General features: G+C 48.7%; 1 protein-coding gene across 5 annotated transcripts in view; it reads left to right on the top strand.

Moving 5' to 3' along the window:
- Window positions 1–13266, top strand: part of CTIF (cap binding complex dependent translation initiation factor) — a 153068-nt gene that overhangs the window by 83494 nt on the left and 56308 nt on the right. For all 5 annotated transcript variants that reach the window (XM_057405691.1, XM_057405692.1, XM_057405689.1 and 2 more), the window contains one exon: window positions 1342–1418. In XM_057405691.1, coding sequence (XP_057261674.1) covers window positions 1342–1418 — 77 coding nt within the window. The remainder of the gene's footprint in view (window positions 1–1341; window positions 1419–13266) is intronic.

The following is a 13266-nucleotide window of genomic DNA, read 5'->3' as shown; positions in this document are numbered from 1 at the left end:
GTGGTCCCTGGAAAATAAATAATACTTTGCACTTGCATAGTGCCTTTCATACAGGAACCTCAGAGCTCTTTGCTCACATTAATGAAGCCTCACGATGCCCATAGTGAGATGGTAAATACAGCATCCCCCTTATCAGATGAGCATACGAAGTCACAAAGTCGGCACCTTCAGTGGAGAGACAACAAGTCTGAGTTACAGAGAGTTCTTCAACTGGCTTCGCTTGGGCAAGTCATTTAACATCCTTGCCATCTCAGCTCTTTCCAGTAAGGTGGATGCCACCTGTGCTGTCCACAGGGGTAGCAGGAGTGGAGAGTCTCAATGAGGTGCTCTCGTGATGAGGTCATTGACTTGCTAATGGCACTGTGGCACAGCCCCAAACAACCTGCAAGCTGTGGCTCATGTTGGCTTGCTCCAGTATCCTCAGAATGCTGCTAAGCATCATCCCTTCACTGATATTTTTACAGCTGGGTTTTAGATAAATATATAAACACAAAGGGAACAACACAGTGAAAGGCAAAGAGCTCGGGCTGGAGAACAGCCCTGAGGAGAAGGACTTGGGGTGTTGGGGGAGAAGCTCCCCATGACCCAGCTTCAGAGAGCACTTGAGCCCAGAACCTCCCCGTGTGCTGGGCTGCACCCCCAGAGCATGAGCAGCAGCTCAGGGAGGGGATCCTGCCCCTCTGCTGCGCTATGGGGAGACCCCCCCCTGCAGTCCTGATCCAGCTCTGGGGCAGCAGCACAAGAGGGACGTGGAGCTGTTGGAGCGAGGCCAGAGGAGGCCATGGAGATGCTGCGAGGGCTGGAGCAGCTCTGCTCTGGAGCCAGGCTGAGAGAGCTGGGCTGGGGCAGCCTGGGGAAGAGAAGGCTCCTGAAGGGGAGACCTGAGAGCAGCTCCAGTGCCTGAAGGGGCTGCAGGAAAGCTGGAGAGGGGCTTGGGACAAGGGATGTAGGGACAGGCCAAGGGGAATGGCTTTAACCTGCCCGAGGGGAGACTGAGATGAGCTCTTAGGCAGAAGCTCTTTGCTGTGAGGGTGCTGAGGCGCTGGCACAGGGTGCCCAGAGAAGCTGTGGCTGCCCCATCCCTGGCAGTGTTCAAGGCCAGGTTGGACACAGGGGCTTGGAGCAAGCTGCTCCAGTGGAAGGTGTCCCTGCCCGTGGCAGGGGTTGGAACTGGATGAGCTTTAAGGTTCCTTTCAACCCAAACCAATGATTCTGTTAAAGTGGATGGTTTAGGTACATCGGCACCGGCAGGGTGTACAGCTCTGTCTCACTTTTGTGCCCTTCAGTGTTGATGCCTCCTGTATCTTGGAGCTGATCACTGCTTTCCCCTCTGTTTTACAGGGCTACCACCCATTGCCTCATGAAGCTGAAATCGCACACACCAAAAAACTGTTCAGAAGGAGGAGAAACGACCGGAGGTAGGTGAAATCTCACTGATGGGGGGGGGGGGGGCTGGGTGTTAAGTCTTCTCTTCTTCATTGTACATCTTCCCCCACTGTCTTCTGGAGTGCATTTTTACAATACTGGTGTTTATCAGCTCTGGGTTGATGCATAAACCCTTATTTGAGCTTCAACATTCTGAAAATGCAGGGTCTGTGCATCCCGCTGGTTTGTCTTTTAAATCTGGTGTACATCCTATATTGTTCCAGGACTATCTTAAGGACCTCCTCTTCCCCTTACACTTATTCCATCATAGTCAGATGCCCCCACTTGTATTAGAAGAGGCAGCTGGCACAGTATTATCCATAAGAGCTGAGTCCTTGCAACATGCTTCCTCTCTTCCTATTGAAAAGCATAATTTGCTGACTTTCAGGGTCACCTGCGAAGTGATATGGTTGGGAAGGCTTTGCAGCACGCCTTGGGTGCCTTCTTTGTAAAGGAGGGGATGTGTTAAATAGGCAGCTGAGTTCCTGTGGCACTGGCAATTTCAATCCATTGAGTTAATTCAGTTGGGTCAATTGGGTATTTAATTGTGTAAATTGCATATTTAATTATATGAGGGCATCTAGGGTCCTTGATAGGAATTGTGACTATGCTTAAGTGAGAAAATAAACAGGGAATAAGGGAGTTAGTTGTACATAGAGCTTTATTTTTGTCAGCAGATTCGGCTGTGGCTGAGACAACACAACCATGGCAATAAAGCATTTCTAAAACTAGGAGTTTGCAACATTAATGTGGTTGAACAGGAGGAAAAGTGGCCGATGTTTTCTCCTAGAATGAGCTGAAATCTGTGTCTGAGCTGTGATGCCTCCTCACAGGGGGATTTTCAGGGAAGTGCTACAGGCACCTGTAATAGAACTTGGTGTCCTCAAGTCTCCCCATCACTTCTTGACCCACGAACGCTTGTGATGCAGTTAACTCTGTGCGTGGCTTTCCCACGTTTTACCCAAGCGACCGAAAAACAGCTGAAAAGAGTTTGCTCAGGCATCCTAGAAACATTCTTTTGTGGGCTGGGCAGTTCAGCAGCAGCAGACTCTGTTTTCTCTTCTCTTTGGGGCTCCCTCCTTTTTCCTGTGCGCAATTTAAAAGGCAATTTAGTCTAGTGATTTAGAAATAATAATAATAATAATAAAAAAAGGTCTTGTTTCAGCTGGGTCGCAGCCCTGCAATCACCAAAACATGGTTAAAAGCAGGATGAGGTCTGCTTGTGTTGCAAGAGCGAGCTGGGTGGGCTTCCTCACACGCTGCGCTGGGCTCCCCGAGCAAAGGCAGTGGAGGTTGGAGCATCCCTCTCCCATTCCAGCTCACCCGAGTCTTCCTTCTCCATCTAAAGAGTGCATAATGCTGTGGGAAAGGAACCCAAAGGGTCCCCTGCCTGAAGACCCATGCCCAAAGCTGCGCCAGACCATAGCCATGGCATTGTGTGTTGGTTCTTCCCTCCCACCTGAAAAACCATCCGGTCCAAGGGACCACACCAGACGTGTACTTCTATTTATTTTTCTTCCTGGTCTCTTCAGATAAACCATCAGCAGACAGAGGTATTCAGCTCCCCTGGGCATCCCTGTCTCCTGCACAGATGGCAAGGATTGATAGCAAAAAAACTGCCTTGGGCTGGGGTTGGAAGATGGTTGGGTGAGATACAGCCCAGACCAAGTAGCACTGGGATAACATGCGAGGAGGAAATACAGAAGCTTTAAAGCCCAGTTGATAGGGCATCATGCGGCAGGAGACATGAGGCTGTTTCAGCCCTAAGCAGTCATGAATGCAATAAAATGGAAAGAGCAGAAGGTATGCGGTCCTACCTAAATCCTCCACAGACATCCATGGTGGTGTCAAAGCTTAGGCACAAAAACATACTTACTTTAATTGCAAAAAGCTAAGAAGCTAGATAAAGGGAGCTGGAGGGGAACAACAGTCTCTTAAATAATTCTTTAAGCAGAAAAGGCATGGTCCCATCCCCTAAGCTTTCACTGGGGACCTCAGCAGCTTCTTCTCCCCACAACACATGGTTTGATGCTGGCGGTTTTCAGGGTCCCTTTCCCTCTGCAGTGTGTCTGGGACTAGGAAGGGAGTTTAAGTCCTTCTAGTGCTGCTTGAGAAGCCCCTAGAGAGCACTTGCTCCTTAAAGTTGCTTTCAGCAGTATATCAGAGCTCTCAGAATAGTTATTTTATGAGAAAAATATGGTACAGATAGGGAACAAAAGTTAGAAATAAAGAGAAAAAAGGGAATAGGAAAAAAAAAACCACAAACCCTGTACTCTATTGGAGCACAAAGCTTTTCACACCTTATTGCAGTGCTGTTACCTTAATGTCCCAGGCTTCATTATGAGAAAGAAAAGCTTCATTTTGGAGCTGGTAGAGCCACACAAGTGGTATACACATACCTTAAGCTGAGATTTTATGGCCAGAAAAAGAGTTGGGAGTTACAGGGGTTTTGTTACAAACCTCATCTGGATACAGAGACTCAAAATTGACCGTGGATGAGGCATCGGAAGCAGTGAGGCTTGGGCAAGGCTGAGCAGGGCCATTTGGTGGTGCATAGGTTGGGATCAGGGTTAGGAAGCAGCTCTGGATGCCTGGACCCAAGGGAGGAAGAGCTGGTTTCTCAGAAAGTGGTTGGCAGCAGCCAGGGATGGGAGTAGAGTTGATGTGCAGTGGATTTGCAAGATCAAAGGGTATTCCTGATCCACCAGTTAGAAGCAGATGTGGCCCCAAAGCCAGGCTCTGGTTTTCATCAAGCAGCTTTCCCCCTTCTCCCTAAGTGGTGAGCACTTGGCACTAATATGTGCCCCATATCTCAGGAGCAATGGCTGTATGTGGTGCACCAGCCCTCCCAGCCCAGGATACCCCTCATCCAAGAGGGATGTTGACACAGCTTGGGTGACCATGGTGAGCATCCTCCTGCCATGTAGAGGAGTCACCACTGACAAGTACACATCCAGCTTGGGTTGAGGAGCCAACCCAGGCTGGGCAATGCACGATGCACAGGTCCAGCTGGCCTTGCCTCATAGCTGACCTTTAGGTTGGTTGGTGCTGTATGTAACAGCTAGCATAAAAGAGCTGATAGAGCACATTGGTACCCAGAAATCTGCCTGTTTTGTTTCCATGCAGTCTTGGATGATGTTGGCTCCCTGCACAGAGCGCATGCGGCTCCTCTCCCCTCCCTGACAGTGACATTCTGAAGGGGCCACGTCTTGGTCTAGCGAAGCACCTTTTGTTTCTCATGCGAAGCGATGCTGACGTCCGGCTGTGCTATAAATAGCGCCTGTCCCGCTTCCTTCCCGTCACCTTTCCTCGGGAAACGCTGTCACTGCGTTGTGAAGGAGCGTGGCTCACCTACCCTGAGGTCTCTGCCATGCGCCTTTCTCTGCCCTCAGAAGAAGCAACCCTATGGGCATGCAGCCATAGCTCTCTGCTTGCATATACAATAGCTATTTAGATCCCACGAGTCATTTTTCCATGGGATGCATGCTTCATTTGTTGCAAAAGACAGATACGAAGAACAAATCAGAGGTATCATCAAAACAGGGTTCAAACAGTCCTTCCCAGTTAAGGATCACTGTGGGTCTGTTGGACATGTTTTTAGTAACAGCAGTCAACATCAGAGGCACATCTGGTGGAGGGTTTGGTTGCACAGAGTGGTGTAAAAGCCTACAGGAGGTGGTGAGATTCTTGCTGCAAAGAGCTTATGATGGGAGCAAAAGACCTGGTGGAGGTACTGCACTTCCCACTTCACCCAGCAGAGATCCCACAGCCAGTGTTTTCTCTGTTGGTTTGGTACTTGAAGTGTAACAGCCACCTCCTGATGAGTGTGATGGAGAGCATCACAGCTTGATGGGAGAGCAGCAGAGATGAGTTTTTCATAGCTGTCACACCAGTGAGGGTTTTTCAGAGAGCTGGAGAAGCTCTGCTCTGGAGCCAGGCTGAGAGAGCTGGGCTGGGGCAGCCTGGAGAAGAGAAGGCTCCTGAAGGGGAGACCTGAGAGCAGCTCCAGTGCCTAAAGAGGCTGCAGGAAAGCTGGAGAGGGGCTTGGGACAAGGGCCTGTAGGGACAGGCCAAGGGGAATGGCTTTAACCTGCCCGAGGGGAGACTGAGATGAGCTCTTAGGCAGAAGCTCTTTGCTGTGAGGGTGCTGAGGCGCTGGCACAGGGTGCCCAGAGAAGCTGTGGCTGCCCCATCCCTGGCAGTGTTCAAGGCCAGGTTGGACACAGGGGCTTGGAGCAAGCTGCTCTAGTGGAAGGGGTCCCTGCCTGTGGCAGGGGCTTGGAGGCAGATGAGCTTTAAAGTCCTTCTTGCCCAGCCATCCTGTGATTCTATGATAGACCTAAACACTGATCCACTATTTGCTGCCGCACAAGACCCAAAGGTGACTTGGTTTGACCTCCCATTGGCAGCCACCTCTAGGGAAAGAAGAACCTTCCCTGGGTAGTGGCAGGACCTCTCCTGTCCTTCTCTCCTGCAAGCGGTCAAGTGAAAAAAAAAAAAACAACTCTGGATATGGGGCACAATGGACCCATTTCTCAAGTTCTTTCCTCCAGCCCTTCCCAACCTGATGCTTCTCTGCTAGCCGAGCACAGGCTGTGCTGGGACGTGGTCTTGGGCTGGTGGGCTCTGAGTTTGACCCCTTGTGTTTTCAGGAAGTTGCCCAAAACACCATTTCTTATGGTGCTGTCCAAGCACTACAGGTCAGCTTGGTGCTGCACAGGGTTTCTCCAGTTCCCATGGCATCCTGATACGATGTGTTTTGGGATGGAGGGTCCAGCTGGCCAAACCCCATAGCCTGGAAGTGCATGCACCAGCCTTGTAGGAGTGGTAAAAAATGTCACCCGGATTAGATAGGATTTACAAGGAATGCATAAAATCGCAGTGGGTTTAGACAGGTGAGTTTGTTCCTCTTGTGGCAAACTCCTTTTATGAAGGGTTTTCAATAGCCACGCTGCTCAGGACATTGTTCTGTACAATTTCCTTTCAAAACACCGTAAAGGGCACTCTACCACTTTACCCTATCATAAAACATCACAGGGATCAGCTTTGCCCAGCTTGTTCCTTCAAGTGCAAGAACTCCTCATTCCTTTAATCTTCTGGTTAAAGCAGTACTGAAATCGTTCTGCATCACCTAAGAAAGGGGACAGTCTTGCTGAGGACCAGGAAAATGTTGCTGGGGAAATCTTAAGAAGTTTGCACCGTTGTAATCACCACGTCTTGTTGGCTTCAGAAGTTGAATCAGGTGGAATACCTTACCAAAAAGAAATCTTCATGTAGTCACGTAGATGTTGGCTTGGATCTCATGGGGCTTTTCGTGGGCAGTCTGTGGGCAAGGACAGAAGAGGATGACAAGCAAGGGCAGCCTCATGTCTTGCAGAAGATGGAGTAGAAGCCTAAGTGTTAATCAATCCCCTCATTAAACAAGGCATCTGAATTTGTCGTCTCAGTAGAAAAAGGATCCCTTGTCCTTCCTCCATGTGCAGCTGATACATCTTCAGGCTTTGGGATGAGCAGAGACAGAAGGGGCTGCTCTGCCTATCCCACCAGGGCTACTGGGGACCACAGCCAGCCTTGGGTGAAGGACCCTTAGCTATGCCTGAGCTTTGTGTCATTTCCTCATCTCCTGTTGGATGTGGGGGTAAGGGGTGTTTCTACACCTGGGAAATCCATCCTTTGTATGTGGGTAAGGAGCTGGAGCAGGAGCCTGGCTCACACATGGAGAGAAGGGGTGGGAGCCAAGAGGCTCCCATAGGCAGGAGGGTTGCACTAGATGGTCTTCAGAGGTCCCTTCCAGCCCTGGGTTGGATTCTGTGGTTCTGTGTCCTTTCCCCATCTCACTTCAGCGTGCCCCAAATACTTAGTGCCTTTCAACAGCAGGATTACAGAAATGTCCCCAGGTTGTCCCAGTTTGCTTCCTACCGCTAGCTTGGCTTTACACTTAAATGACCAGGAAAAAACAGTCTGGATTATTATTTTTGTGTTGTTTGCTGGTTTTAATTAGACTTAGAGCTGGGGGAGGCAGAAATATCCTCCTTCCCTGGAGAGCCCCAGTGGCTGTCAGGGACGGTTTCCTCTTCCTGAAGCAGGAGGGTTGTGCAAGCTGCGCTGACCCGTCCTGCTCACACCAAGAGCTGGGTTAGCTGGGGTGAGTGCACCCCTGTCCTGACTCCCCAGCCAGAGCCCACCTCCTCCTATGCAAGTGTGGTCCTGCATAAGCACAGCCCAAAGGACAGTCATGGTGGGCTTGGGGCCAGGCAGGGAATGTCCCAGATCCGCCAGCGGCTCCGCTGAGGAGCGTAGGCAAGCTGTGATGTATTTCTTTTCCCATTATATTTGATTTTACAGACCCTCGGGGACACTCAGCCACCTACAGTGATTAGTCTGACTGATTAAGCTGCTTTTCCTCTTGTGGCAAACTCCTTTTGTGAAGGGTTTTCAATAGCCACGCTGCTCAGGACATTGTTCCTGTACAATTTCCTTTCAAAACACCATAAAGGGCAGTCTACCACTTTACCCCGTCATAAAACATCACAGGGATCAGCTTTACCCAGCTCGTTCCTTCAAGGGCAAGAGCTCCTCATTCAGGGAGAAGGTATGTGGTCGGGTGGAAGTTGCAGGAATTGGAGTGAGGTGGAGCCATTAGCAAGGTAGATTTGAGGTGAGATATAAAGCAAAAGTTTTCTGCTTTTGGTTTTCGGGGTTTTTCTGTTTGTTAATGTGAGAATCCAGGGTCACCCAGGGATGCGAAGGATAAAATAAACTTGAAAGCTCAGAGAAGGAAATGCTGCTTCTCACGTATTGGCTGGCTCAGCCTTGCCCAGCAGAGGCTGGGAGCGGATGCGGATGCTCTCGAGGTACCCGGAGTTAGATGGCACTAAGGGAGAAAGGCTATTTCTGCTGAAGAAACACCCTGCTGTGAACAGCAAGCAGATAAAACTGGCCATTTAATTAAGGCTGGAAATCAGAGGAAGGTCTGCCTTGATTGCCAGCAAGGGAGTAATAGACATAGGGAACTGGAGGAGGTTGCAATGGCACAAGGTCCTTCCTCTCTGTGTTTGTAGTTACTCCCATACCCTCTCATGAGGCTATTGGGTAGGTCCATATGAAGACCTGGTGTCACTGGGACGTGGTTAGTCCATCAGCTGCTCCTGGGACAAGGCAGTGATGCAGCAGGGCAGAGATGATATCAGGAGGGATCAAGCAGGAGCCCCTTCGACCCGCAGAGCCGGGCTGGCCAGACGCGCTGGCATCACCCAGCCCCACTGCCCTTCCTTCCAGGCGTCGAGGAGAAGGCTCTGCCAGGGGTCATGGCGCTGTTGAGAACAAAGCCTGTACCAGGCTGCTGTCGAAGGAGCAATCCTTCCGTGATCAAAAAGCTGCCGCCTGACGAGCCATGGGCATCCGGCTGGGGTGACTCAGCCACGGGTGGAGCTGCTGGGCAGCACTGCAGCTTCTCAACAAGAGGGACCTCTTGGAGCTGGCAGCTCCGTCGTGGTTTGGCTCCATCAAGACCCCTTGCTGCCTTTGTACCCTGCTCTGGGCTCAGTGAACAGGACACAGCCTGGCACAGGGCTGTAATGGTCCGACACCATCCCTGTGCAGTAATCCCAGCTCTGGTACCTACGGGGCATGGATGATCAAATAGCTCTGCAGAAGCCATCTGAAGTTGAGCCAGTTTTAAATCTAGCAGTGGAGAAGGACTGGCTCATCTAAGGGCAACTTGCCAGCCCCAGCACTACTTGTAGGGTCTTCCCATTATCTGTGTGGTCCATGTGAAATACCAGTAACAGTAAGGTGGAGCAGTTGGTCTTCAGCACCCATTGGGGTGTTTGTTTTGCCTGTCACCCGTGCCTCAAGCTGTGGCAGGGTGAGTAGAGGTTTTCCACCCAGCTGCTCTTGTTTCTGCCGTTGTGATCAGCGCTAAGCCCTTACACATTTGAGGGTGTCAGTGAGAATATGCCCAGCCATGAGTCACCCTCAAGGCAGATGGTGCGGCTGCCATCCTGCCGGCAAAACACACCACGAGAGGCAGTGCCATATTTACAGCTCCTTTCCCGGTGCCAGCAACAACTAAAAGGATTTTGCACTTCTTGCAATGTGGGGAAAACATACTTCTGTAATTATCAGAGCTCTGTGGGCTCAGGACTAATGTAAAGAGAAAGATAAACCTGCATGAGTTCAACAGGACATGCTCCACATGAGCAGATCTTCATGAGATGTGTATCCGTTATCATTCTTCATATCTACTACGTCCTCCTTCTGTGCCTACCTAAAGGCATGGTGCAGAAGGGTTAAAAGATACTCATCTAAGCAGATTTAATCCTTTCCTTTCATTGTTTCTTATTTTTAATGCCAGGAGGCAGTGGCAGGAGAGAACTGGGTGCGTTTCCCAGCTGCAGGGTTGCCACCTCTATTGAGGGCAGCTTTGTCATTACATAAATACTCTACAACACAAGACTTTTTATTCCTTTTTTTTTTTATGATCATGGCGACTGAAGTGACCCCTGTCCTGCAGACTAAATTTAATCTGAATTGCCAAGCTGCCAGTAGACTTCATGGCATCAGGAAGCTTTTGCAGGTTGTTTTTCTCCATCTCTGCAGCTGATTGAAAGACTTTATGTACCACCGGCAAAGCACGTTACTATTGTGAAACCTCAATAGATATGTAATGGCCTGTTGGGTAAGGTCAGGGTCTTACGATGCTACTTCACAGAAAGAAACATAATTGCTCCAGCAAAAATATCCAGAACTTCAGTGTGTGGCTGTGGTGGAGGGACATCTAATTTCATCAAAACTCGTTATTTATGAGGTATCTTGTTCCTGTGTGGCAGTAGGGGCTGATGTGAAGGACAGTGAGTTGTTAACACTGAAAGCTGTTCACTCCTTTTCTGCTGCTCCCCATTTGCAGGTTAGCAAAGCAACAGCTCTTGCATATCAAGCCTTGGGGGGTACATGGAAGACCTCATTTCAGTTCTCACCTTTATCAGAACTGCTGAGCTTCACCTCTGTGACCACAGATGTTGTTGCAGGTGCCCTCACATATCATGAAATCCATGCAAGGAGCTAGAGATAGTGAACCTTGTGAAACCTGCACCAAAATGGGGTGAGAGCCAGACAGGATGCCATAAAGCACCTCCAGTGATGCCACCATCTGTGTCACCACATGTGTCCATAACTATGTTAACCATATATGAATTCGATAGCAATGTTCCCGTTGTACTTGGAGATGGTCAATGGAGTTTGGAGGATGGTTCACCTCAGTGTGAAGCAGCATTTGTCCAGGTGACTCCCTCCCCAGTCTCCAACTCCTGTAACTGATTTGGCTGCCATGGAGTTTAGTCCCCACCTCACATTTGTCCTCTGACATGGCAGACACCTATAATCAGGCAGATTGAACCCACCATCTGTGTAACCCTTACCCCATGCCTATGTTCTCCATGCCTTAAATGCATCTTGCTGCTGTAAGTTACGTGGGGAGCAGTTGTCCTGCACAAGACTGAACTTCGTGAGCAACCCTACAATAATCCAGTGCTGCATGGAGAGGAGGGAGGAATCCCCTTCTCCTGCGACAAGGTGAGAATTCCCAAAGGTGGCAATCAGAGATCCTTGGAGAGCCCTGGAAAGATTCTCACTGAGATCTTCTGGCCTTCACATAATAAAAATGAATCTGGCCATCTTATGAGAACAGGTTTCCTTGCTTTATTTTGCCTTCCCATGTTGACCAGAACCAAGGAAGTCTGAAAAACAAAGAGCTGTGAGAGGAGTTGAGCCAAAATGCCTCACATCAGAGGAAGCACTTGGGATAGGGATTTGTTTGTGGTCTCTCTTCAACAAGAACAAAGACCTGAGACTGGGCATCCCGTTCTCTCCCATCTCATGGAGGAGAAATCTCTTCTTAGCCAAGGAAAGCAAGGGCTTCCATCAAGGTGTTTTCACACTCAGGGAGAGTGCTGCCTTGGCACTTCTTGAGGCTGGTGAGATCCCTCATCTGTATTTAGCTCAACCCCGTTGAGGCTTCACTGGCCAGAGGGAGCCCCACTTACCCATCAGCTGGGTAGGTAGGTAGGTAGATGGATCAGCTGGTAGCTACCTACCCAGGTAGGTAGACCCTACCAAGGTCTACAGCTTAGGTGGCTTGCTGCTGCTAATGAGCAGGAGTTGATGGGAGTCATTGGTGTTTCATGGGTGAAGTGTGTAGTAGGCTCTTTTGCCCTTGGTTTTTCATACACAGGTGTCAACAGAGCTGTTGCCAATAGAGGTGGAAGGGTTTAGCTCTGAGCCCTGTAAAAGCATTTCCAGAACCCCAAACTTGTTTTTACTTCAGATAACAATTTGCATCTTTTTCTAGAAGGTTTCTTCCAGAAGGGAGCTTGTGGTGGATGCCCAAATAATGAATCCTAGGGTAGGAGCTGACTGAGCATGGGGGAGTCTGAGGAGATGGTGGCATCTCAGGATGTGCATAGCAGTGATGCCTTTGGTACTTAAATTTCAGAGAAGATACGAGATGACCCAAATCCTTGGTGGGATTTGGGGAATTGGTTGGTGAGCTGTAGAGTCCTCAGATCTACCTAAGATGTTTTGTTGGTACATGTGTGCTTCCTTGGATTTGATCTTAACTTTGAAAGAAAAGACATGCATTTGCCTAAGTGTGTCATGAGCACATGAAATCGTGGGACGATCAGAAATGGACCCTAAAGCAGTGTGGCTTGTGGTTTATTTGTGAATTTTAAAGCTATTTTCTAGCTTTTATTTAAAGGACAGTATTACTGTATTCTTTTATGTGAAAATCTGCTGTTCTGCATTTGTTATTGCCTGATTCTGAGTTCTCAGGCATCATCTTCCTGTCTGCTATTGTGACAAAATGGTCTTGCCTTTTATTTGCCTTCCTTATCTTTCACTCTCACATATATATATAAAGATATATATAGACACATGCATATCTAACCAAAATATATAGATATATAACCAAGTTGTACCAGCATTTTTGTCTCACAAAATGTTTTCTCAGAGGGACTTTAACAACTGAAAACACACTTGTTCCTGCAAGCATCACATTGGGAAGAGGTTGGCATCCCACTTGCACGTGTCCTCTTTGAGCCAGGTAGTTTTTGTTCTGGAAAGATGGCCAAGAGAACCCTGACTATTACTCAGGAGTGTGCCATGCAAGGTATTTGTTTGAAAACTTGTTACAATAAGCTGGCAGCCCATATTCATGCGATTTTCACGCTGTCTTGAAGGGTTGCACTATTTCCAGAGCTGCTCCCATGCCGATCTATTCATGGCCAGCGCTAGGCCTCCTTTCACAAATAAAAATAGGCACAGGAATGGCCCTCACCCTGGATTTTAAGATTGGAAGTTATTTTGGGTGAAGGGGAAGGTGAGCATGTTTTACGGGTGACATGAACGTGTCGTTTTTAAGGCCATGAAATTTTGGAAAAGCCTTAGAAACCCATTCCCAGAGGTCACCAGGACAAACCTCTCCTGCTGGGCGAGTGAATAGAAATGAGTTCATAATTACAGAGTATAGTAGTGACACATTTGCTTTTTCACTGTTTTAATTGAGGTTTTCAGAAAGGAAGAGAACTTAAAACAATACAGAAATGTCTTTTGTTCTTCCAGGGCCATTTACTGAAGGCTTTGCAGTGAGAGGAGAGGATGTTTATTAAAGAAAGCAACAATATAAAGATGTTATTTTAGTGCTGAAGTGCTGTTCCTAGCTGGAATAAAATGGAATGTTTCGGATGGACTGGGTGCTTACTGAAGGCTATCATTGAGCTAAATGATTTGCCTTGCGTTTACTAAACTCAACACATGGTGTTGGAACAGAAGAAAGAGAGAGAA

This window comes from Pezoporus wallicus, unplaced genomic scaffold (assembly GCF_028554395.1).
Source record: "Pezoporus wallicus isolate ANWC-B61680 ecotype Strahan unplaced genomic scaffold, APGP_CSIRO_Pwel_v1 scaffold_13428, whole genome shotgun sequence".
Taxonomy (NCBI): Eukaryota; Metazoa; Chordata; class Aves; order Psittaciformes; family Psittacidae; genus Pezoporus; species Pezoporus wallicus.
The sequence above is the reverse complement of the archived record's forward strand: the minus strand, read 5'-3'. Positions and strand labels throughout refer to the sequence as shown.